This window comes from Vidua chalybeata, chromosome 1, assembly GCF_026979565.1.
Source record: "Vidua chalybeata isolate OUT-0048 chromosome 1, bVidCha1 merged haplotype, whole genome shotgun sequence".
In the NCBI taxonomy this organism is placed as follows: domain Eukaryota; kingdom Metazoa; phylum Chordata; class Aves; order Passeriformes; family Viduidae; genus Vidua; species Vidua chalybeata.
This window is the reverse complement of record NC_071530.1, coordinates 10,763,617-10,790,742: the sequence shown is the minus strand read 5'-3', so window position 1 is coordinate 10,790,742 and position 27,126 is coordinate 10,763,617. Positions and strand designations below refer to the sequence as shown.

Genomic DNA, 27,126 nt, shown 5'->3' with positions numbered 1-27,126 from the left:
TGGAATTATTGTTCTTGTCTTCAGCCAAATCCACCTTGCTACCATTTAAATGGTTAATGGGTCATACACTGCCTGGAAGATGGCAGTAAGTGGGATACCTCACCTCAGAATGCTGTCTTTTCTCTGATCATGTCTATCAACAATCTGGAAGAGGTTACGTAGTGCTTGGTTATAAGCTTTGCAGAGGACACCAAAATGTGGGAAGGACCAGTGCTTGAGGGCTGGTCTGTCATCCCAGCAGGCTGGAGGGCTGGACCAGCAGGAACTTTGACAGAAAACTCAGCAAGAACAAATGCAAAGTCACACACCAAGGAAGAAAGAATGACCTTCCTCCTTGCCACCAAGAAAGAAAGAAATGCAGGCTGGGGAGCAGCTCTGCTGAAAGGGGACAGGGCTTGCAGGCAGACAGGAACCAGGACATTAGCTGGTGGTGTGCCTAACAGCAGGGAGGGTCAGCAGGATCCTGGGACGTATGAAGAGTCTGTCAAGGGATGTGTGCATCCACCTCTAACCAGCACCCATTACAGCCCATCTACAGTGCTATGTGCAGTTTTGTGTGCCCCAAAGGAAAGACATCAATCATCTGACACAGATTCAGCAGAGGCTGCCCAGAGTCTTAGGGGCCAGAGCACCTGGGCTGTGTGGAAGTGCTGACAGGTCTGGACCTGGTCAGCCTGCAGGTGGGATGGCAGAGCCAGCAAAGCATGTCAGCAACACAGTGGAGCTGACACCTTCACCAAGTGTGCAGTGGCAAGGTGACAGACAAGAGCACACACTGAAACAAGAGCAGCTCAGCCTCAGTGAGTATGAGGACTGATTTTCCCCATGGGGACAGGCTAGCAGTGGGACAGATCACTCAGAAGGCTTGTGCAGTCTCCCTCTCGTCTTGGACATTTTCAAAATCTGAGTACATAGAACCTTGATCAATCTGTCAAACTACTTTGAGAAGGAGGTTGGGATAGAGATTTAAGGACCTTACCAGCCTGAATTATCCTATGATGTGAAAACTAAGCAGAAGTGAAGCTGAGGTGGCATTTATTATATAGAAGGAGCCAAGAAATGAAGGAAAACTAAAAAAAAAGCCTCTTTCGCTATAGGTCATTCTTCTGCCCTCCATTCTTGAGTGCGTATCCATGTGACTTTTTGTGAAGGCCATTAAACTCAGTGCAAAAACTTCCTTTGACTTCAGAAGGTTTTGCATCAGGTCACAGACACAAGGGTTAATCTAAGCAGGATTGTGTGTTCTTGTGAGCACCTGTGATACTGTTGCACCTAAGCAACAATAACAGGAATAATGGCTATTTTAACTTCAGGCTGGGGTTGAAGACAAGAGAGTATATTGAGTACATGGGTTTGGCTAACAAAGAGGGACAAGAGCATTGAAGGGTTTAATCAAAAACAATATTCTCTCTATTTCATTCTGAATTGCTTTCAAGTTTACATTAAATTATTATGTTTTCAGCAGTGTAGCAGCCCTAGTACTTGCTTTGTGCTATGGTCTCTTGGGAAACAAGTGCTAACACTGTATCTTAAACTATTGTATTGATCCACCTCCCTAACATGTTCAGTCATATTATTGCTTTATTTGGATCAATGTTAACAGCCTTTTGTTAAGAGAATCATCAGTGCAGCACGAGCTCTGTTCACAGTAACTTCAAATCACTCTCTGTTCAGCCAAGACCAGGCACCAGCGCTTGCCTGACCAGCACACACCATAAAAATCTCAACCAAAACTGTCAAGGATAAGCACCTTTGAATGACAGAGCTGGAGTTACTATCAAATCAGATTCTGCTTCCTTAAAGTCCATGGAGAAGCAAAACTGTGTGTTGTGATATATTTTTTAATTTTAATATTTATTGCTACACACAGTTTTCTGCCATCATTGGGAGCTTTGTCCTGTGGTGACAAAATGAGGGGGTTCAAAATGAAATAAAAAAATGCATTTTCTGCACATTGAAATCATATTTACTCGTTTTTCTCTGGAAAAAGAGAGACACCTTCTTTTCACAGAGAAAACACATGATGCTGCCACATAGCTATAAGGACAGAGTTTTTAGGACTGACATGGTAAGTCAGCTCCACCGTGACTACACGTACACCATCTCCTCAGGCTTGGGGAAAGACAAAGTTATTGTAATGCATTTGCATTAACCTAACCCAAATTAAAGTCCTCTCCTAGGTCAGGAAACTGTTGTACAAAGCAATAAATTAACTGAAACCAAAAGGATGGTTTTCTTTTGAGAGCATCATTCTTGACTCAAAGAACTTAAATTTTCCATCATTCACTATGGAACAGGCAAGTTTATTCTGTGGAGATTTCCTATTTTCCACGTACCTTCCTCCCACCAAGCCTACCTGCTGTGAGTGGTCTCTGCAGCTGGATTTCAAACTTCAGGAACTTCCAGTGCAAGAAATATTTTTCTGTGTGATGCTGCCTTTGAAAAGGAACTTCTTTTCCAGAATTTACAAATACTATCATTGATCTTAGTGAAAGCAAAACTCATACTTGGCTGAGTGTAGCATGAAGGCTTCTAAGAGCAAGGGCAAGCAGGCTGGAGAAAGCAAGGGCCAGGATATAAAATTAATGGCCAGGAGACAGGGATTCACCAATTTGAATATACTTCTTGGCAGTCAAGTGTTTCCCAGATGCCCAAGGCTCCTTTTATCACCAGTGGAGAGAGATGGGCATCTCTGAGGTGGAGCTCAGCAGACCTGTTCAGGTATCTGTTGGGGGTGAGATGAACTGCCATGTACTGGGGCAAACTTTTTTCCATTTTTCTAAAAAGAGAATACGGCAATTGCTTCACATATTTAAGATGCAGGACAATTCCATCCACAAGCCAATGTTGCAGCAATATGCAAATTACTTTTTTTCCCCTTCTCTTCTTATTGCTAAATGTTAGAGGTGTGACTTTCCTGACTTTTCTTGGAAAAGAGTTCCAGAAATGGAACTTTATCCTCTCTAAGAAGCAAGAGTGACAAATACTTCAAAAGGAAACTTTCTTTCAACAATTCATTGTCTATAGCTTAAGTTAAATAAAAGCTAAAAGCACAACTAAAACCTGTCAGCTTCTAACCAATGTGATTAAAACCCTTAGCCCTCCCAGATTTCATTTTTATGACAACCATAATCCTCCAGTTCTCCAGACTTTCATGAAAAAAGATGAGAAGACGAAAATTTTCTGATGTACAAAAGAAGGACAAGATAGACCTTTTGAGAAGCTTTTTCTAAGAATCACCGTCAAAAAGCACACAAATTCGAGAGTCTGATTCTCTTGCAATGGTGATAGGAAAATTGACATAATTTTCAGTGGTATTATTTATATCAACTGGCCAAAAGGAAAGAAAAGAAAATACAACTCCTCTTTTTTAAAGAAAAACAAAATTATTAGAATATCCTTGAAATAAATCACCACCTTTGTAGGCTTGCTGCTGTAGTGCACCCTTCAGGTGCTAGGGAGATGACTTTACCAGAAGGTAAGCTCTTTCAGCAAGTCAGATGCAAACCACTGTTTATTTTGTACATAAAAAGCAAGGAATAGTCTTGATCCAGTCCAGTTAAATTACTTTTTCCAGGAAAATCAGCTACTTGTTACACATCTACTAAGCCTGCTGTTAGTTTCTCTGGGATTCTCTCTTGTAGAATGTAGTACTAGAAACTTCCTGTGCATATATTTACATGCAGAGGAAACTGCTCCTCTGCTTGTCAGTCTTTGTTTCACCAAAATGCTTCATATATATTAAACCATAAGCATGTGCTAAAGTATCTTCTTCAAGTCAGCTCAAAAAAATGGGCATGTGTTATGCTGAATCGTGAAATTAAGCAAAATATTAGAATGTAGCATGTTCTTAAATGCTCCACTTGAATGAGTCTCAAATCCTAACTCCCAAAGAAATTTGTAACAGACAAAGGTTTAGGGATGAATTCTGTTCTTTTAGCCACTGCCAGTATGCAGAAATGACACTTTAATGCCACCCCCTGAATGAATGGGATCTGTAGGCTCACTGTGGGCTCCTCTCTCCATTGCTTTGTGCAGGTTGTGTATGGCTATGCAAAGGACATTGCAAACAACAGCTGCAAAGTCATTTTCCCTCTCACAGTTCAAAACACCTGTCCCAGAGGCAAGGCATGAGGTACTGGTGCTGGAGTAGAGGTGACTTTGCAGAAGTGCATCTCATGCTTTACCTGGACCATTTTTACCAGATCCCTGGGTCCCCCTGGGTTTTGAAGTACACCAAACATCCCATGCACAATAATATTTTACTAAGCCATGGCAGATGATGTTGCAACCTAAACTCTTTTCCAACAATACTCGCTGAATTTTGTTATGAATCCTATTCAGCCACAATGCAAGAATGAACCTCAGGTTTGAGTTCAGCTCCTAAAAAACCATCCCAAAGGCAGGTCAGGACCCTATGTGATATGAAGAACCTCAGCCTGCTGGAGGAGAGAGTCAAGCTGCCTTGCCCTCCAGCCCTGCCAACTATTTTTAGAGCAGCTGTCTATCATCCAACCTGGCAGCCACACTGGCCACAGACCCTTGTTGGTGCTCAGGAAGAGGTAAGAGAGCAAGGTTAATCAGTGAAAAACAATGACCAGTGAAAACAGGACAGAAGCTGAACTCCTGAAATCCAGCCCAAAGCATGACTGCTCCAACCCTACATAGCAACTGTCTCCAAGTACTGTAAGCTGCCCCCCCCACACTCTGGTGAGATTTAATGTAATAATACCAGGCATTTGGACTGCACAGCTTTGTATTCTCCCAGCTGATTTTGCAGTGAATTATTTAAAACTACCTGCAATTCCTCTAAAGTCCAAGCAGCAGGACTTACAGAGATTTTATTATTTCAGAGGCGATAATATAATTAGTGCAGTTGGGAAGTTCCACCACAGCCAGCAGAAAATGAAGGAGCAGCATGTGGCAGCCCCAGCTCGGCAGCCGGTGTGACTCCCTGTCCCTGACAGGCGAGCTAATGTGCCTGTAAATTCCTCCTGACAGCAAACGCATCCTGGCATCAAGAAATGACAAAACACCCAAACCATGGAAGAGTGACAGCCAAACAGATTCAGTAGCACAGAGGCTGCACTGGGAGAAAACAGGCAGAGGCAGCCTGGATGAAAGCCAAGGACTCGCTCAAAGGCTGAGTAAAAAGCACCCCTGTTTGCACTATCAGGAGGCAGAGAGACAGGCAGAAATCGCCTTGGTTAATGACCTGTCCTGTAGAGAATTAAACGGGTGGGATTCTGCCTTATTAACAGCATCCTAGGAAAATCATTACCTGCAGGTGCAGTTCTGTTCAGAGATTCCTCCAAAAAGACCCTTGAGTTTTTGAGGGAAGGACCAGTCCACCAGAGGGAAAGGAGTCTCATCATAATTTCACCAATCACATTTTCACCTTCAAAATTATAATCATGACCATTGCCCAAACACACATATTAGAGGCAGCTGTCTGTCAGAGAAATCACCCATATCTTCCCAAATGCAACCCATCAGAGGAGCTGCACAGCAGCAGAGCCTTAATGCTGTGCTGTTGCTGCAAACGGCAGCACTGGGAGGGTTTGGCCTCCCGGGCAGCTGTTGCTAATGGAATATGTGCACTGCATCCCCATCTAGCTGCTGAACCACTGCAAAGATAAAAGCTTCATCTCAATAAGTATCTTTCTCAACTCAGCTGAGAAAATCCCACACAAATTTTGTCCATCCTTCTTAAGATTTCTTCTGATTTCCAAAAATACCAAGTGACCAAGAGGACCCTGCTGGCCTAGGTGGAGCACTTGTAGGTGGCTTTGGTTGAATGGGGGAAAAGAGCAAAACCTGGGGAGCAGGAAGGGCTGGCAGTGCTCATAAAATTTGGGTGCTTCATTAGAGGCTGTTTTCAGTGGGGCATATGAACACACATCTCAGCTGTGGTGATTGATGTTAATGGGATTCAAACATGTGCCTAGGCATTGTGATCAGCAGAGCTGATGTGTTCACATGGGAGCCCAAGAGAACTCATTTTTTCATGCACCAGAGCCACTTTAAAATCAGCGTGTTTATGCATCCATGCATGTGAGGAAGGAGAGTTACCCTTCAAAAAACCACATTTTATCATTAGAACATATCTTAGGTAAGCAAGCCAAAAGCCCTTTGGCAGTTTTGACCTCCTTCACACATTTCTTCACCTGGAGAAGCTTATTGTTTTTCTTTTGCTGTCACTAGGCAAAATATATGGTGCCGAGTGCTAATAAAAACAAACAAACAAGCAGAGGGAGAAAAGGCGAGAGAGAGCACAGAAATGTTTCTGATTTGGCATGTAACAAATGACCTGGAACCTCTTTTGTGATCATAGCAAACGGCGAGAAGACTGGGAGCGATCAATCTTCGTGCGATTAAAAGAAGGAGGCTACAGGCTGCGGGAGAACATCCTGTTCCATCTGTACGTGAGCACTTCACCCTGCGGAGACGCGCGCCTTAACTCCCCCTACGAAATCACAACCGACTGTAAGAGACAAACCTTCCCTCTCCCTTTCCTCCTTTGTGTGCGTTTTGTCTTTTTTTTTTTTTTTGGTGGTTTTTTTTTTTAGATCCTTCTTACTCTCTTTCCTTGCTGGCAGAAAGTGTTTCACTTGTGGGCAAAAACACTACAGGCTTTAGAGAGTGTGTGTGTCTGTGCAACTGGTGCTCAGTCCTGTGTGCCGAGGGAAATCAGAGCTGGGCAAGGCAGCTCTGCACACCTGGGACTCTGTGGCTCTGCTGGGGAATATGTCCCTGCATTTCCTGCTTGATACATACAACCCTAAAAGTAAGTAAGTGTTTTGGAAAGCATCCCCATGATCAAAAAAATCCTTGAAGCCACAGCCAGAGGCTGGACCAGAGGATCAGGGCTCTAACTGGAGATGCACAGACTCTTCTCAGGCTTCACAGAGTATGTATGGGTTGAAGGGTTGCATTTTCACAGGCTGCAGCAGCTGGAGTCTGAAGTAGAGCACTGATATGATATGATACAGCACATCTGTAGTGTTGATTGTTCATCAGACTCTCTCCAAATATCACCTGCACTTACAGCAATAATGACAAGACCCTTATGGAAGGGATACTTCCAGATCTTTCCAATGAATAAATCAGGTCTTGAGCCAGTGTGTGCCACCAACAGACCTGCAGAGCTTCTTGTCCATGATGACAAATCCCATCTCCACCATGACCCAGCGCTCTCACCTCCTCACTCCCCAGACATGCCTGTCCCTGTCCTTGCCCTGCCATGGCAGAGGCACATCCTTGTTGCTTTCCCACTGCACCAGCTTTGTCCCTGTCTAGCCACGTGGAATGCCCCCAGCAAGGGGCAGGGGACCCCAGAGATCAGTGCCTTGTTATCACATGCCTGTCACCCCCTGATCCAATCCACAAGGACTCTCTTATCTCTGCCCCAGCTACTGCTCCTCATATGTGCATTTTACAGTGCTGCAAAGCCCATAGTGCTGGCTGCCAAATGTACACATGAGAAATGGTCCTTGCCTTGACTACCTTGAATGTGAGGCAGGCAAGACAAAAGAATGGATGGAGGAGGAAGCATAGACACAGGAATGTAAAATTAATCACCCAAGGTCACACAACAACCTCACTTCCTCACAGGCAAATCCATCAGACAGTAGTTTCACTCCTTTGTGATTTCTTATTTGTATAAGTTATTTATTAATGATTACATATTATTCTGTCCAGACTAGACTTTTTTTTTCACATGTGAAACAGCAGCTTGCTGGGGCAAGAAAGCAGAATGCACCTATTCAGGAAGGAAATGTGGTCCTTGCCTGACATGATTTCTGCATTGTGTCTGCAGGGTTTATAAAATGAACAAAAGGAAGTAAATGCTTAAAACTCAAAATCAAATCAACAAATTCCTGATGAGTTAACAAAATGAAAAGACATAGCATCATCTTAAATCAAAACTGAAAATAAAAAAGGGATTGCTTATGAATATCAAAAAACAATAGTGATTTTGGCCTCGCACTGTATAGGTGTTTCAAGAGATACACCTATACAAAAAGGCTTTATGTTTGCTTAAAGGCACTCATGTTTTCCAGAAGGCAGGTTTCCTGGGGCACCCCTTCGCTGATATCACAATTGGAAGCACCAAAATCTGTAATTATTTTTAAAATGTGTTCCATTCTCAAGAGCAACCAGAAGCTGTCCAGGCTGGATTCTGCTCTTCTTGGCATGAGGAAGTCCCTGCTTTGGGCAGCTGACAGCCCGTGCTGCCTGATTATATGCAGCTGAACCCAGCCCTGGAGGTGAACCCTGCTTGGCTCATGGATTTTTTCACAGACCAGATAAATCTCCCAGCTAATGAGGGAATGCTTCTGTAGATAACAAGATATACAAGCAGCTGTGTTTAAAAATATATAATCATGCAGTACATGGCACAGACAGTAAACTTGTAGATAATCATGAAAATAATTTTCCCATTGGCTATTACACCAATTATTTTCCCAAGCAGAAGGCGAGGCAGAAAGGTCTGTGTGGCTTAGCCAAGGTTACACAGTGATTCAGTAGCAGGACCTGGCTCATAATTCACTTTTTTAAACAAATCCCTCTACCTTTGTCCTCTGCTCTTAAAATAATTTAGCACTGTGTAGAAAGCCATGTTGCCAAAAGCTGTCCTTCAGAGAGATAAGCATTTCCTCTCAGCTCACATTATCCCAGAGACATCTGGGAAGATAAGTATTTTATAATGTTTATCATTTAGATCTTCTCTTTCCTCTTTTTTTTTCCTAAAGAAATAACCTTTCTTTCATCCCGTAATGACAAGAAACTCCAGATGAATGTTGTTTAATTTCTTAAACAACAAAGAAACCTCTCCTAGAGCTAGCACAAGCCATCAAACATTACTGATTATTCTCTAAAGATGCATTAACATTTAAAAACGTTGTCTCACCATGTGGTTCCTGGTTTTGAGAAGGAACATGATAAGCCTTTATCAATATAGGGAGTGAGTAAAATCCACTTCTCAAATCTCCTTCCAAAAATTTCCTATTATCCACCGTGTCTTTCCAGCACCCTCAGGGAGGCCTCACATTTCCTTCTTATGAGCTTTGTTCTGGTAAGGGAGGACGTAAGCTGGCATGCTTTTGAAACCCAGTTTGCTTCTTACAGGATAGAGCAGAGTACCAAGTTTGTGGCATGTGTAAAAGTCTGACAGCTGCAATGCAGAGGAGAGGTCCAGGGAGCCCACACCCGTGCAGAAAAGTAAGAGATTAGGGACAAAGAGATAAAATTGTACTTTAATTTAAAGAAATGGCCTTCTTGAATCAGAGGTAAGCTGACTTGTTTGTTGATAACATCCTTAGGCAGTTCTAAAAGAGAGCCTAAATCCAGTTGGACCAGGCTGCTTTGAGTAGGGAGGGGTTTTCTAACTCTTTTTTGGTGCCTGTATGTCAGGAGGTTGAATGAGCTTACAGGAAGTGAAGTCAGAGCTTTGGGAGAAGGTACAGTCTGAGAGAGCAGGGGAACAGGCTGAGGGGAAAGAAGCAAGAGCAGCTGAGAGCAGGAGAGGAGACCAGCCAGGGTCAGTGGAGTTGCAGGAATATGAGACTGGGAAATGCTACAGATGCTTTCTGTGTGTTTGTCCTGGCTCATTCTCTCTGGTCAGTCTCCTTCCCAAACCCTTTCCATCATTTTCCAAGGTCAGCCTCGAGGTTGTAGCACAGCTACATGACAAAAAGGCAGCATGTTCCTGGTGTCCTCACAACTCTCATTGCTCCTTCACAGACGCTGCTTCTTCCCCTCCCTCAGTTCAGTGCTGCAGGTCAGGGAGCCTGGGACATCTCCTCTTCTGGTGCCTTCTCCCTTCATGTACATCTGAGCAGGTGTGCCTGGATTTCTGAGCTCTCCCAGGGCAGGATCACAGCATCAAGTCACCGTGGGTTTCCTGAGGGGCCAAAGGGAGCTGCTGTTTCCCATTATGGCACACACACTCCTGCTTATGGTGTGGAGCCCTGGGGGCAGCTCACCTCTCCCTGTAGTATTTGTTGCATATTTTGCACTTTCTCCTGAATCTAGGGCAAACCACAGAATAATCAAGCCCTTGATTTGCTATAGCACCATCCTAGCTAATTTAGTGCTTCTTGAGTCATTGGCTTTTTTTTTTCTTTTTTTAGAGTCTCTTGAAAAGCAAAATTAATTGATTGAAAATTTGAGCTAAAAAAAACATCCTCTACTTCCCTAATCCTTCTTCCCTGACAGTATTTTACCTCATTGTCCATCTTTTTTTCTAGAGATGTACTCTCTCTTTTTCACTACATGGGTGCCAAAGAGACAAACAGAATCTGCCCCAGGGCTTGTCTCAGTTCTTCTCCCCTGGGCTGCTTTTCTATCTCTTGCTAACATGCTGTATTGCCTTGTGCCATTGACTCCCTGATAGCCCAGCTCCTGTTTTATCCCACACTTCCTTTAGGTCTGAAACACACCATTGCTTCTGCTCCACATGGGGTTTTTCTCCTGCTTGTCTATTAACCTACAGCTGTGCTGAAGCTCTCATGCACACACATTTGACAGAACTCTCATCTAAGCAGGACCCACTTGCAACCATGTGAGCCAGATCATTGCCTTGGTAGGTGATGTGATGAGGAGAAGATGTGCACTGCAGTTTTCAGAGAGTTGGGGAACTGAAGAGTACCCAGAAAGACACACTTTTGTGCTCTCTACTTCAAGTGTGCTTTCACTGGGCAGACCTGTGCTTTCCCTGCTTGTGATTCTGGCTGCTGGATTTTACATTCCATTCTCAGAAAAAAATGCTCACCCCCAAATGTTCACCCCCAAATCCAGGGCTGCTCTGAAGGAGTGCCCTGCTCACACCAGTAACAGCATTCTGTTTTCAGTTGGGGCTGACCCAGGTTTTGTCATCCCCAAACCAGATCCCTGAAAGTCATATCCTGAGCAGACTGGCTGGAGGAGGCCAGATTCACACAGAGACCCTCTAAGGAGTCTGATGATCTCCTGAAACTGTTGTGAGAGTCTCAGCCCCAGAAGCTGGCATTCAGTGTCCTTCAGGGAGTTATCAGGATGGAAATACAATGAGGATGCTTATGGCAGTAACTGGGCTAGAATCACTGCCCAAACCATTGGGTTTGGTGAACATTTCTGGACATGCAAGGGGAAGAAATCTCTGCCTTCTTTTTGCCAATCCCATGTTTGGTTAAATGAACAAATTCTGTTCTTGTAAATAGATGGTAAAAGGGGAAAGCACTTCAAGAAGAACCATGTAAGTAACTCAGTGATCTGAAAAGAAATTAGATATCTGGAACTACAAAAAAATTCAGGTTCTAACAAAGTGGTAGACTTTCCCATTACAAAAATAGAGGATAACCATAGGTCTCCCCTTGGACTTGAGCACTATTTTTTGTTTCCATTACACAAGTGCTCCCAGGTATCGCATCTCTCCGTCACGGCTGCTGGCCTGATACAGCTTGGGAAACCATCTTGGAAATTCGTAGCTTTTTGGTGCATGGAGCAGCTTCCTCCTGGGCTGTAAAGTTGATTTTATGCTGATGAATGGCCCATCTGTGGAACTGGGGTGAAGGTGCATTATTTTCCTATTTTTCATACGACTGAGCAGAACAATACCTTGGGGGATCTCAGAAAAAAAATATCATAGAGAGCCATGCCCAGAAGTAACTGGAAACTAAAAAAATGCACACACCACTGTAGGCTGTAGTGCTGAATACTGCCTCAGGAGAAATAATCCTAGCACTGGATGAATTATTGTGGTCAGCCCAGATTGCTTTGTCATATCAAGGATGCTGCAAAAATTGCAGATACAGCAAGAGGCTCTTGCATTACTTCACAGGCTAGAGAATTAGTATTAAAGAAGGTGGAAGGAAATTGTCCTTTCACTTCATTAAGACTGGACTGTGTCTTATCCAAAAGGTTTGGGTTCAGCACCCTTTGTCAGGCTCCTTTGAGGTCACATTCCATGGAAGTGATGGCCCCTCCTGCTTGTGCCACTGACCCAGCCTCAATTTACCAAAGTAAGCAAAGAGGAAATGCAGCAACTTTCTACAGCTGACTAGAGGTTGGTCTGTCAAGGAGCTTGTGTCCCTTCTCAGGACTGTTAGCAGGCACTAGGTTTATATGTAATTGCCCTGTTTTCTAACTTGGTCTTCCCAGGCTGCTGAAATGCTGTTTCAGTGTGGCTGCTTTCACTCAAGTCAGCTTGGTAGGGAAAGCACAGTCACAGGACGGTTCCCTCTGGCTAATTCTCTCCTTCACCTCTGCTCAAGCCATGGGTGAGGTGTGTAAGTGGAGTGTGCTCCTGGTCAGGATGGGCACAGATGACAGCAGAGCCCAGCCCAGCTGTGGTGGTCCTGTGTCCCCACAAGTACTGCAGGTCTGAGCAGTGCTCTGATATAGCTCAGGGCTTTTCAGGTGTGGAAGTGGTGCTGCGTGTAGACAGTTCAAAGATTTCTTTCCAGCATCTAAAATAAATCCATACTGGCACTGTGGGGGAGCTTTCTTCTTCTGGGGAAGGTGGGCAAAGGGACTTCAGGAGAAGAAAGTGTGGCTGAGAGGAATCAGTGGAACCCTGGGACAGGATGGGAAGTTTGAGGGAGAGTGGGTCTGTGATGTTCAGCTGTGATGGGGAAGTGGGCGAGAGACAGCAACATAAAGCCTGTGAGGGGTGGAGAAACTCTCAGGATGAGTGAAGCCCCTCTGCTTCTTCCAATGCTCAACACCCACACAGGACCTGCAGGCACTGGCTGGAGCCATCTCCAGTGCTGCCAGAAGCTTTTCCTCCCCCAGCCTCTCCTACTCACTCTTTGCTCATCCAAGGCTGCAGAAAAGGGAAAGAAAGGGAAAGGGGGGAAAAACTCCTGTCAGGGGTACCAGAATGGAGACAGTGACTGGCCCAAGCCCTTTGCTGTGAACCCTGAGCCCTTCTGAAGCCACCTGAGGAAAAAGCTGCAGCAGCAGCAGCTGTTGCATCTTGATGCTCAGATGGACCCATTGCTCAGCCAGAGCAGCAGTGCCAGAGGCTCTGCAAATATATGGTTCACATGTTCTGGAAATTCCATCACTTTTGGTAACCCAAAGGAGAGGTCTGATGCCTTTCATGACCCGTCATGCTAAACCTTTTGCCAGTCCCAAAGGCCAGTTCTAGCCCCTAAACCTGCCAGAGAAACTAGTGGTGTCCAGGCTTAGGAGAGCTGTGAAAGCACTCATGGTTTTATTGTTGGTATTATCATGCTAGAGCCCAGGATGCACCTTGGAAAGAAGCTCTCATATCACTACATTGAAGTCCTGAAGCCTTCAGTACAATTAATCAACGTGTACAAGTTTGCTGTTGCTTTATATTCCATTATTAATCTCCACCAGGCTGGGTAGATAGGTTCTTAGTGGAGTTCTGCTAAAGCTGACTGGTGAATAACAGCTTCACTTAATGGACAGATTTTAGGTCTCAAATAACTGACTGGCTGGAAAAAAAATCAAAACCTGTCAGGCAAAATTTAAAAGAGAATAATGTGTGAAACTGGGATCATATCTTCTATTTTTCATACCTCCTGGTCATCAGTAACAAGGGGTAGGAAAACCCTATTTCATTTCCTCCCATGCCCAGTTCAGGGTAGGCTTTTTCATCCAAGTCCACTTAGAATCAAACAAAAACTTGAATCTGTGTCTCTCAAGTCCTGGATCAGTGAATTCCCTCTCAGCTAAGCTAGACAGCTCCCTTTTTTAACTCTCTGTTTTAAAACTTTGTCAGAACTGACACATCATGAGAAAACTCTTTGCCTTTGACAGTGAATTGAAAATGTCCCAATTCCTTCTCCTTGTGATATTCTTAGCTGCTTTTGCTTATTTGAGTTTTGTTGTTTCAGGGGGAGTTTAAAGTAGAAAATAAGATTTTTAGAAGTATATGTCAGTGCAGTATGTGTCTATCCAGGAAAAGAGAAAGAATATGCTGAAAACTATGGATTGCTCAGAGCCAGCATTGGCCACAGCTTTGAAAAGCTTTTATGTAAAGCAAAATGTGTTTGTTAGGATTCAAGAAAACAGGTTTCCAGCTATAATCAGATTCTAATTTTAACAGAATGCTTGAATTGCCAAAGGGCATTGCACTGTATTTATTGATTCTGCTTTGTTATGGGTTTTGCTGCTTTGTAAAACACTGCATTTGGATGCAATGTTCAGATGTGATAAAAAGGCTACATTAATCAGCAAAAGACGGTGCCTGAGAAGTTTTCAGAACAGCAGCAGAAAATTTCACCAAGAAAAGCTCCTTGTCCCCAGATTTGTCCAGCCCAAGGAATGGTGGTGTCTCCAAAGCCCTCTGCAGCAGGGAAAAGAGACCACATGCTCCTGGACATCCCCCCATTCCACCCTAATATCCCATAGCCAATACAGATATGCACCTAAGTAAGGCACAGATTTTTTGGGTGGTAAATATCAAACCATAGTTGTGAAAAATCTCTGTGGGTGAAAACTACACCCATTCAGGTCTAATTTAGTCTAATTTGCCCTTCCACTGAGTGGGAATTATAGGTAAAACTCATAGGTAAAACTCATAGGCTGAGTTTTAGGAAGCTTATCAGGCAGCTCCAGGTCCATTTAAGATCTTTGTGGGACTTCTGGAAGTCCTTAGACTTCTGAGAGTTTCTTAGAGTTTTAGGAGAGAGATCTGAAGGCATCTGCAAGCAATTTAATTCTTACCATGATCCTGCGAGCTGCCTTCTCTAGCCAGTCTGGGCAACTCACCTCACTCTGGTAATTTCTATTTCTATACCTGTAAAATAGGAATAAAAGGGATCCAGCAATCACAGCTCTGAGAAAGGGTAGTTAGTGCTGAGAGTAGAATACTAAAATGGAAAACACTGTATACTCTATGCACTACTATAAAATTATTCAGAATAATTTAACAATTTAATCCACAGATTTTTAAGGCCAAGTGGAACCACTCTCTGGTGATCAAGATTTAATTTCTTCAGCCAAAGACCATAGGACTTCAGAGCTCCAGAAGCTGAATTAGAATATATCTGGTGGTGAATCAGGAATCACTGCCTTTTTAGACTCACACCAACCACAGTGTGGCTGAAAATCTGTCTCCATTATTGACAGATTGCTCTTGTTTCTGTCTCATGGGGTTCATTTTCTGTTTTCATATTTTGCTGACTTCTCCCACAACATTTTCCTTAAATCATCCTTGAAGATTTCAATTTCCAAACTGCAACAGAATCCCAAAGCCACATTAATAACACCATGTTTTGTTGATAGAAGAAAGAGGGTTATGATGAATAACACATTCTCTTTATGTTTATGTAAACTTCTTGATTAAAACATGGCAGGAGAGAGAATTGTCACCAAATAGGCAATTCCAGTGATACTGATATATCTTTCACGTAAAATATATTTAAAAGATAAAGCCTAGCTTTAAGAGAAAACATTTCTCATTAACAAAAGAATGAAAGACACAATGATGCACAGCTTAGGACATGGGTAATAGCTGGTTCCCCCTGACCTCACTCTCCACTGGCTTTGATGAGCTGCTGACCTGGGAACAAGCAGCATCTCTGCACACTGTCAAAGATGAGCTCTGCCTTGCTGGAGACCAGCTAGTGGCCCTCTCTGCCTGGTGGCAAGCCTGATGGAGGCTTCAGAGGCAGAAGTCTTCTCAGAGTTCACAGATCTCTCTCTCCTCAGAGAGCCCTTTGCCAGATCTCTAGACTTTGCTCTGTGGGAGCAGCTGCACTCTCAAAGCCACAGCAGGACATGTCTGTCTGATTTTAGACAAGAGGAGCAATTAGTAATTAAAAATAATAATCTTGAAGTGTTTGAGTAGTATTTTCCTTGATTGCCACATGCACAGAATCTTAATCCCACTGATAAATCTTGTACTTTTGGCTTCAACATCCTAATGCTTTCCTACTCCAGAGCAGGCTGGAGTCAACAGCCTGGGTTTGTAGGTGGCACAAAGAGTTTCCCTGACACCTGACCCAGTACTGCTCATTCCTCCGTGCCTGGAACAGTCACTTATAACTCTCAGAGGAAGCTGTGCATGACTTTGCTGCCAGCATTTTGTTTTAAAGTGAATTTTAACTAGTTACTCACATTTTGATCCCAGGCATTCCTCAAAGACAGACATTAGAGAAAACTTGTTTGTAGGCTTTGAGCTATTTGTCTCAGATTCTTTTTTTTTTTCCTCTCAGGGCATTAAAGCCTGCTGAGAGTCCAGGCTTACTTAGAAGTTAGTCTGATGGTAAAATGGATTTCATGTGTTAGAGTGTCATAATCTGCTCTAGCATAGGTTCAATGAAGGTATTTTGGCACCTCTCCCTAGGATGAGCTTTCAATAAATTTCATATTAACCTACAAAAATAAAAAAAACTCATTGTAAAAGTGCTATGTTATCTGAACAGATTAAATTTTTCCCCTCAGTAATCATATTTGGAGGCATTTTGATGGACCAAAATGAAAAGTTTTCATTAAGACATTCACTGATAAACTTTAATATGCTGGAATACCATTCTTACACCCTTCCTATAGTTACTGTCTCTAACATCACAATTCAATCAAAAAATAATAATTTAATTAATAGCTACTTAAAGCAGATAAAGAAAAATAATGCAGTCATTTTCTTTCTGTTCTTGTGGATTCAAACTTCAAGTTTTATCTTCACTGCTTCTTCTGGATTAAATGCCACATATTGATAATCTATGGATAGACAAACTGACTTTGCTGTCACACCTTGTCAGTGCAACCCTAGAAATTATTGGCAGATGAAAAAAATGTGGAAGAAGTAAAAAGAATGAAAATTGTTATTTGAAGGTTAGTGAAAAGAAGAAAGAATAATATGCTGAAGGGAATATAATTTATCGGGTCATGGATTCTGTCAGGTTAGGGACTACAGTCCAAAGACAGTATTTCAGCCAAGAAAGAGGAGGGAGAAGGAAAAAGGTAAAGAAATTCAATCTCCAATGTTAATTTCAGTTCCAAAAATTACAGGTGTCCCAGGTTTGTAAGATTGCCATATAAATTACATATTCATAATTGTATATAGGGCTTAATGATACTGTCCAAACCATAGATCTGAACTGAAATCTGCTGCAACGTGCTGGGTGCCACATTGCTCTGGGAGCAAGCAAATCTCTCCTAGGACTGCCTTCAGGTGCAATATCCCTCATGGCCTATATTCAAAAGTCCTATCTTGACTTTCAGGGATTCATCTCAACATGCTTTTATCCTATTTTGTTCCCTTGTGTTCCCTTCTAGGAAGGACACATCCCTGAAGTCACTGCAGGGGCAGTTCTGTAGACCCTTCTTTTCACAAATTCAGACTTACTTCAGAATAGTCCTAAAGTTTCTTGTTTTCCAAAGCTGGCCCGTGGCATTTCAGCCTGGCTCTGTGCTGGTCACCAAAGCACAGTGCAGCAGGGATTTATCTGACCAGCCACTCTGCCCAGCAGAGCAGACACAGCCAAAGTGCTCACTGTGCTGTAATTCTCACTTCAACACTTCCAGAAATAGTAATGTTGTACATTTCGTCAGGATTTGGTTGAGGAAAGTGCATCTTTAATAACCATCAAAATACAAAGGCAGTCAAATGTTAACACTCTTCTTTCCACCCCTTTGTCTCACACTACTCTAAGGAAGCTTTATAAACCATGCTGAGGAGGGGAGAGTCCAGCACTGAAAAAAATGCAAGATAGGCTCTTTTATTTCTTCTTTCCTGAAGAGAGAACAGCCTCCACTGAAGCAGGGAAACAGAAAATGAACCTCTGAGGCAGTCATACAAAATTTCAGACAGATCCTTACTCGTGTGACTCTGTTTAATCAGCGTCCATTTCCTCTTCACTCTTTAACTAAATAATAAATATGGAGTGGCTTTTTTCATTACCATATGAGCTAGAACTGGTCCTGGAGCAAATATGAAAATAAGGGGTGAGGCTTGAAATCCTAGGGTTTAACTGATTTTGAATACGAGGCACCTGTCTGTGTACATTTCTAATCCAGTAATTAATCCAGCACCTTTTCATCTTACGAACTCTCAGGAGTAATTTCCACATCTGAGTGTAGCACACATCATAAATCCACTCCAAATGATTTTTTAATTTGTCCTTTCCAATTCTGGTTTGAATTGACATTTTGTGCTGGTTGAAGTGGCATCCACAGACGCCTTCTCCCCTGCAATTAACTGAGATTAAGCAGTTGGAGAACCAGCACAGCGAAGATCAGAAATGCTTATAGTTACTGATGTTTTGATCATACTTAACAGCAGAACAGCAGTAGGCTGTAGTTTGTGACTTGAAGATGCATAAATAAATATATTTCTGTGACTGCATTAAAATGATCCATAGCAGGCTGTGCCAGCAAGTGGACCATGTTTTTTAGTGCTAACAAGCAGCTTATGTGCTGAAGTCTGTCTGCAGCTTCAGTGCAAAACTCACAGAGCCTCATCTCTTCCTTTGGTTCTATCTTCCTGTGCTGCCTAATGACATGCTGAAAAAGAACTCAGTGTGTACCAGTTGCAGATTTGGATTTATTTAATCATTGGCAATCTGAAAGCATTCAGAGCTTTGGGTTATTAGTATCTTATATAAATGCCAGAGATGAACCTTTGGAGCATGTGTCCCAATGACCCCAGCAATGTGAGCAGCCTGAGACAGGCAGCACGGCTCAAGGTTTGAGTCACCCCCTATTCATTGAATTTAATAGCAGCTGAGCAGCCAAAACCCCTTATCAGAACAGTGGGAGTGTGTCCTGGGGCGAGTGTACTCTGGCCACAAATGCCTGAATCCTATCAGCCAGCGCCGGCTGCTCGGCTGCAGCCTGGGCAGGGCGCAGGGACAGGGAGCAAAGCTGGACACATGGCTGAGTCCATATGAGCACTCAGAAACTGAGACTATCAGTGCACTTGCACACCTCAAGTGCTTTTTAGAAACTTGTTTGTTCAGTTTCTGGCACTCACAATCCAGGGTTCAGATGCTGTGAGAACAGCCAGTTGTAGAGTGCTTTGGCCTTTGTATCTCCTGTGGTTCTGGGAAGATCAGATAAATAAATGACAAATTAAATAAACAGACAACCCAAACTCACAGAAGTCTTTCATATCCCTCTCCCCAAAAATTTTTGTTCTGTGTTTTAAATTCCCCAGCTGTTCAACAGCTGTTTGCAATCCTGCTGCTCTTTTTTCCCCTGAGCTTGTTCCTTATCTCTGTCAGCATATTGTGGGATGCTTTGCCCCTCACTGAGGTAACATTTATGTACTGAAATCAAAGCCACATAAATGATGGGCTGCTCATCTTATCCTGCAGTCACTAAAATTCCCTGCCACTTACATGTGTCTTTGCATGTATGGGAAATACATACACACTGAATTGCTTGAATTAGAGAGTAATCTAGGAGATCAAGGCACCTACAGGGGAGACTCAGAGCAGGAGCTGAGAAAGAGAGGGGAATTTAGAGAAATGGGAAATGGGAAAAGTGTAACAAGAGAAAATATTTTTCTTAAAAGTTGGAGAAGGAAACAGTAAAAAATAATTTTATCTTGAGGGATTTCCAGCAGGTGGACTCCTGTGGCAGATCTTTACTGGAAGGATAGCATCTGTTTTTCGTAAATAGTTGTTGAGCAACTTTAAATGAATTTGCATAAGAAGGAAGCATCATTATCTTCATTTTACCTGTGGGAAAGCTTAGGAAAAGAGAACTGGTTTGCTTAAAGTTACACTTTCCACCAGCTGAAACAGCAATAGCCTCTTGAGTCACTCTTCACTGCTTCCTTGGCAGAGATCTTGCTCTGCTGTGCCATCAGTTCTCAGTATGTGCAGACAAAGGCAAAGTGGTTTTGGTAGACATTTCTCACTGTTGTTCAGCTAGACCTGTTTGCTAAGTAGAAGTTATCACTTTCTACTTTTGTTGTCCAAATGTCATAGCACCTTTCCCACGACTCTGTAGTTTAATTATAAAAAATGCTGCTCACCACTGTTTCATGTTTTTAAAAAATGTTTCCTCACAAAGTCCCAGGAAAAATATGGGCCTGTTCCCAGCTGGCTAATACAGTCCAAAGAGCATCCTCTGAATGATACTGCACATCCCAGACAAGAGGGATGTGCAAGGGATCGGCCCACATGGTCATGGAAATAGTTTCCTGACAGTGTTGGCACAACCAGAAAATTTGAGAACAGAGGGATCTGAGACATTTCTGAGACTTCCAAATTTTCGCTTGTTAATTTTTTTTATTTCTCTATTGGCTGTTCCCAGTTTCTCCCAGTTTCTCTTGAGTTTCTTCAACTCAAGTTTGAAAAGCCACAGTACTCCAAGTCAGGTGATTACTGCAGTGTCTCAATTTGTAAAGTACTGACAACGGGGCAAAAGGACCCTCCACATCCCCTGCTGCTGGGATGAGGTGGCTGCTGATGGGGATGGAAGTGCAACAACCACTCTTCCCCAAACTGAGATGCTGTAGCAGCATTACTGTAATAATATTTGCAAACAATATTTTGTATATGATGGAGATTGAGTTTGGGTGGAAACTGGTTTTGGTCATGGCCAAGCAATCCATTTGATACCTGTCCCAGCCCACTACTGACACACAAACAACCATCTTATTAAATTCTAAAAAAGCAGGAATGAAGAGGCAATGATTGCTGAGGGCCCTGCTGCCCATGTGCTGGCAGGTCACAGCTGACTTTGCTGCTCTACGTGTGTTTGCTGCCTCTGCTAATCCCAATAGGCTGAAGCAATTTATTATTCCTCTCCCTTTTTGCAAACCACCCACTGGCAGCAGCCAGTCAATCCATTGCTTCCACCAGCACTGGGGATCGTGCACAGAGCCAGCTGCTCACAGCCAGAGGTGCCATCAGCCCCACAGCCTCTGGCACACTGGTGTTACTCAGTGGCAGAAGCACTCAGCCCCACAGCCCACTGAGGACTGAGGAGCATCACCTTCACAAGTGGAAGCCTTCTGGTCCAGATGAGCAGCTGGCATGGAAAAAGTACGCAGGACAGTTGGCAATGTGGGCAAAAGCTTCATGTCTGTAAATGCAGCACTCCTTTTCCTTGAATGCAGAGGCCATCATCTACAGTCATCCGTCATTTTCCTTTGGGCTAGAGGGAAACTGTGGAAGCTCTGCTTCAGGGAGAAGGTGACCCCTAGTGAAACCCTCTGAGGGTGAGGCAGTGAGCAGACCCTGAGGATTTCCTTGCTGCTCCTTCTTGTTCTTTTACAGCCAAAATACCCAGGGGTAAAGTAGCAGTGTAAAGAGTGTAAGAGTGATTTTGATAATGAACTTCAGTTTTTCTCTTTTCATAATAATGAAGGGGAAGTTCTTTTGAAATGTCATTATCTTCTGTATTTACTGCATATCTGCAGGACTCAGTTCATCATGGTCCAGGACAAGTGCTTTAGCTGCTTGCTTTGTGCCACCCCAGGGGCCGCTGCCTTGCACTCAAATATGTAATATTACAGAAGTGATAAAAGATCTTGGTACAACACAAGGCAGGAGAATACCTCACTTCAGGGAGACTGTAGGAGGAATTTCAGCCAGCAATGAACCACTAGTAAGTTTTGATTTGCCTTTGATCCAGAGCATAAACCTTTAGCTTTTCAGAATTTTTGCAAGCTATGGCATCAACACAGCCTCTCAAGTCCTTTCCAAAAACATTCAATTACTGCCATTCTTGTGTTTATTTTGCCCAGTGAACAGCAGCAAGCACATAGTGAGGAAATACCGTGGGCACCTGCGGACAAAGATTGAGTCTGGCGAAGGGACCATTCCTGTCCGGTGTCACAACGCAGCGCAGACGTGGGACGGCGTCCTGCTGGGAGAGCAGCTCATCACCATGTCCTGCACAGACAAAATTGCCAGGTACGTGACGGACATACGTGGCAAAAGTCTTTGCATGTTGAAGCTCGATGCCACAGAGGATTATGGTGACCGGTGGGAAGCAGCCAGCAGGTGCTGACAAGTCCTGCAGACACAAAGACCTTCTTTGTATGCAAAGGCAGACCATATAAATAGGAGGGAATGTAAATAGGACATTTTCCCAAATTCTCTGTGGGTCGTTAGTTGCTTATTACAGTGTGACAAAAAAATAAACTATCTTTGCAGGTTTTTTTGACAATAGAATTTCACTGTGCAAATAAAATACATCCACTTCGCTGTTCTTGGATCATTTACCCCAAAACTTACAAACCAACTATCTTACAGATAAACTTAGCTGGTCTGCACCAAATTGAATAAAGTGCCCTAAAAACCACCAGGAATATTTCTACTATTTTGAATGTCATTGAAGAGCTCTCATGTCACAGCCCCCTCTCTGGGTTTCTGCTACGCCCTGTAAATACAATATATATTTATGCAGAATAATTTCCATGTAATAAATATTTCATAATTATTCCCTGGTGACAAATAAAATGTAAACACATTCACCATTCTCAGGTAGGGTGTTAACTAATAGCAAGTGATGGCTAACACAATCCAAAATCAAAATGGGTGTGCTTGGTTGCACTTATTGCATTATTAGTACATATCTCTACATGTATGTATATTTATCTTCATAATTTATAAATATATATACATGTATATATATGTATATAATGTACATTATATATGCAGTTCTACATATAAAATAAATCACATTATAGCTATAAAAACATAAATGTTATGATCAAATTCTCTGCTAGAATATTATACCTAAGAACTCAGTTAAATTATATCAGTCAAAAATTTGGCCCAATTATTAAAGCTCAACATAGACTTAATCTTTCAAAAAAAAATCATAGAAATTTTGTTTAATCTAAATGCATAAATTCTACTCTGAGCTTTAACTGGATGACCTACCAAAGCTACATTAGTCTGTCAACTTAGCAAAGCCTGCCATTTTGTCACAAAAATGTAGAAGTGAACCAGCAAATGGAAATGCTACCAGACTCACAAAATCCACCCCTGCTAAGCGCAATCATCACAACTGTTGTGCTTGCATGAAGGAAAAGAGCAACTTCTGCTGTAATGTTTTCATTTACTCCTAAGGAGATCACAGAATACCCAGACTGTTCAATGGATCTCCTCCACTGCATGTAGATGCAATTGGGTTTTCCAAATTCAGACTCATATGGACTCAAAAGAACTAGACAATTTTAAGTTCAAGGATAGAAATATTGCACTCTCTGTGGTTTTTAATGTCATTAGCCAGTGAATTAAATATCTTTGCAAATGCTATTACATTTCCTATTAATGGGGATGTTGACAGCAATGCACAGTCTCAGGAGCTGGGTTTTCTCCAAGCACATCTGCTAAGCACTTTGAGTGAATCTTTTCATTCTTGACACACATCTAAACAGCATTGAAGTCTTTGAGGAAAAGAAGAATCTGCCACAAAGTTTTTCCAAGCTAAAAAAATTTTTGCATCTCTCATCACTGACGGTGTTATTTCAATATTGGAAGAAAAACTGTACTTTTTATTATTTTATTTTTATTATTTATTTTCAATGTAATTGAAATGAGCTTGGGATTTTTATAGGTTAAAAAAATTTAAAACAGCAATCATTATTCCCTGCTTTCAACAGCATATGTTGCAGTTAAAAAAGAGGCTGAAAAAATCTGCATTATACTTGATCCCAAATTTCAGTTTACCACATTAAATGCCATCCACAATAATTTTTAATCATTATCCTCATATGTCAGGGGGAGAAATCAAAGGTTTCTTCACCTGTCCTTTGTTTCAGCACATGTAGGACTGTCTTCTGCCTTCTTCTCCTCTGGTCATAGAGAGCAGAGGCAGGAAAAGAGTTCAGTGGAAAAGGAGATTTCTCTATGAGGGCCTTTCCCACTCCTGCCCCACTGCAGAGATCTGTGGGTGGTGCCCATACATCATTTCAAACTGCAAATATTTGCCCTACCACATAGGTAGCTGACTCTTTAAATGTCTGCAGGATCCAGGAATCTGGCTTCACATTATCTGAGCTTGTCTTGCAGTCAGAAGAAAAGAGCTGAAATTCATGTTTGTATAAGCAAGATTTGACAAAAAAAATCTTGCTTGTATGCTTTGGATTTTATTGCTTGTAAAAGTCCCTCAGGAGCACTGTGCTATTAGAGAATGTTTCCTCTTGAGAATCTAGCCAGTAGCTGCTAAAATATACATCATTTTGCATTATTTGCAAAGGGCATTGCTATCGGAATATCAAAGACCCAAGAATGCACAGAGTTACTGAGAAAAGCGAGTAATATTCTATAAATCATGTATCTAACGATTTATGTTCTTTCTTGCTCACAGGAAAGCTATAAGCAGAGAGTAGTTTAATCAGATTTATTTGTTATTCAAAGACATTTAGCCATTTTTATTACTATCACCACAAGTTTGAGAGAATTTGATGCTTGGTATGCATTATTTGGGCTCTGTGGCTTTGTTGAGATCTCAGGATAAAGACCCTGGTATCATACCTGTTCCTTCACTGAATTAAAGCACAAGCTCTATGGTATGAATAGTCATTTTATTTGGCTCAGGCAGGGAACTACGAGGTGAAATTCTGCAACTTCATTATAAAGAAGGTCACCTAGATCTTGGTTGTTCCTTCTGGCTTTAAAACCTATGCATTTATATGTGTAAATTTAAAGTTCAGGGTCTGTGAGCCCCCAAATAAACCACCCTAAGAGAGTGTCAGCTTTTTACACACATGACTCCTGTGAGCCTCACAGTGCAGCTGGAGTGACTTCAGGCTCTCAGTGCCGTAGGATTTAGGATTAAACCACATTTTTCAGCCCACAGTTCATTAATTACACTTACCCCTTTTGACTTTCATTCCCATCTATAATATATATTGTATACATTTGCAAAAAAACAGCAATAGCATGGGAAAAATAATTTTGAAAATAATCATCTGTTTGAGAAAAAATTTATGTAATTTAATGTTTTCTTGATGCTAATAATAACCTATATTAAAACCTTTATGTCAACAGAGACATTACAGCCCTAAGAGAATTTCAGCTTTTTGTGACAGCAAAATTCATACAATGGGCCAAATTAAACCTCTTTTCATCTCCCTGTCTCACACTAAGGCTGGTCGCAGGGCTAGCTCATACCTTGCTTATTACAAGGTCAGTGCAAGGTTAATGCTGCTGCTAATGGAAGTCTCTGCAGTCGCTGTTTGGGAGCAGACAAATGTTTGAAGGAAAATTGTCATATACACACATGCACACAGAGGCTTGCACATAAACACACACATTTAGAGGGGAGAGAAACAAGGATATCCCCAGAGCGCAGCTCTTCTTTGAAGATCTAAACACAGTAACCAAAAGTTAGGGAGGCTCAGCACTATATTCTGTCTCTGACCCTCAGAAATGTTCTGGACTGATATGTGTTCAGCTGATATGTGCCAGCTGCAGGGATTTGCAGCACCCCCTTGGTGCCCCAGGGCCTCAGGAGCACTGGCTCTCTGTGTCCCTTCAGTGACAAGGTCTCCAGGTGCACAAAGCCAGCCCAGCACTGAGTGTCTCTTCCCTGCTGCCTTCACACAGCACACAGTGTGTGTACGTGTGTGCCAAATTTCAAGGTAACAGTTCACATGGTTGCAGATATAAAATCAGCATTTCCAAATGTCTCTACATCTTATTCCTGCAGCTGAAGAAATATGAAAGTCTGGGCAATATATCAAAGATTTATGCATTTCTCTTTAGTCCATCACCCCTCTGGACAGACCTATAATGGAAATTCAGAGTCTGTCACAGAGGAGAGAAACCACCTTCCCTTTCATACACTTTGTCCTCTGTCTCATGGAAGCACTGTCTGAGCTTCAGGCCAGTCTCCTTCCACCATGGCTCATCCTCTAGGCTCACCGTAACTCAGATTTAGGAGTACACACACCTCCCTTCTGTATAAAGTTTATTTATCTCATCATCAGCACCTGGGTTCCTTCTTATTCCATGCAGAAAACTACAGAAATCATTTCCCCCAGTGTCAACCCCTCTGAAGCAGCAGGGTGCTCTGCCCTGTGTAGCTGCCCAGAGAGGTTTGGTGCTTGCCATTGCCAGTGCTTGGGCAGAGCCTGGCAGTGGTGCTGGGAGCACAGGGAGGAGAACACCACGGCTCCCCAGAGCATGGCAGACCCATGGCATGAACAGGCATTCCCAGGTCCTGTGTCACCACCTCACCTTGATGTGTGCAAGTCATTTTAGGATCTTGGTGCAAGCATTCAACACTAGGGTTCATTCCAAAAATTAGCTCTTATCTGGGTGTCCCAGGAGAGAGTTCTGCATTGCACTACTCTTCCCCAAACTCTCTTCCTTGACAGATCTCGGCTGGGGACTGGGCACCTCACACTCTGGCCAGGGCAGAACACATTGTGGCTCAGTAGATGTCAAGCTGATGTAGTTATTTTGGAGAGATGCCAGCCTTCTGTGCAGCAAATTTGCATCTAAACACACAAAGATTGTATAAACTTATCCGTAAATGGATGAGCAGTGGCACTTGTCCTCTTTCAGAGTCCCCTTGCAGGATCCAGGCTGAGGAATGTACTTTGCATTGTGCAGGATTTGCAGGGAGCAATCCTCATAAACACTGTCTTTAAACAGCACATAAAAGCCAGAATTCAGTGTTTGTTTTATAAGCTCTGGCCTTAAAATTGTTTTCCTACTACCACTTCTCAAAAGGTCACCTTTAAAAGACTGTGTATTTTCTTGTCACCAGGTTAATGGTCATCTACTTCCTCAAACTTCACCAAAAAAGTGAAGTAAAATTCAGCCCAGAAGTAAAAAAAGAATATCTAAATTACCTCACCTACAAAACAACACAAACAGTTACAAAGGACCTCCAAACTTTGCATTACATCATGAGCACTCTACCCATGTCCTATGGCTAAGATTTGTGGATTATTTGGGCCCCACAAGCTAGAGAATAAGAAGAAATCTTTATTGAGAATATGTTCAGAGTACTGCAAGGTAGTGTAGCCTTAAGGTACTGTTTCAGGATTTATCAGTGGGAGTCTGAAGTAGCATTTTATAGGATGAGTTGAGCACATTAAGCTGTATTTAAATGTAGCATATAAAAATGCAGGACTAAAAGTCGGTGTTAGAAATCGGCATTCTTAGATCTATTTTAGTTAGGCTGTCAACAAGAGCCATTGTTAACAGAAGGCTGAGCCTGACAAGGTAACTCTTAAGAAAAGCT

At 42.5% G+C, this 27,126-nt stretch overlaps 1 protein-coding gene across 1 annotated transcript in view; it reads left to right on the top strand.

Moving 5' to 3' along the window:
• ADARB2 (adenosine deaminase RNA specific B2 (inactive)) overlaps positions 1-27,126 on the top strand; it is a 305,557-nt gene that overhangs the window by 262,929 nt on the left and 15,502 nt on the right. Inside the window, exons 6-7 of the mRNA XM_053960621.1 lie at positions 6,335-6,486; positions 21,662-21,830. Coding sequence (XP_053816596.1) covers positions 6,335-6,486; positions 21,662-21,830 — 321 coding nt within the window. The remainder of the gene's footprint in view (positions 1-6,334; positions 6,487-21,661; positions 21,831-27,126) is intronic.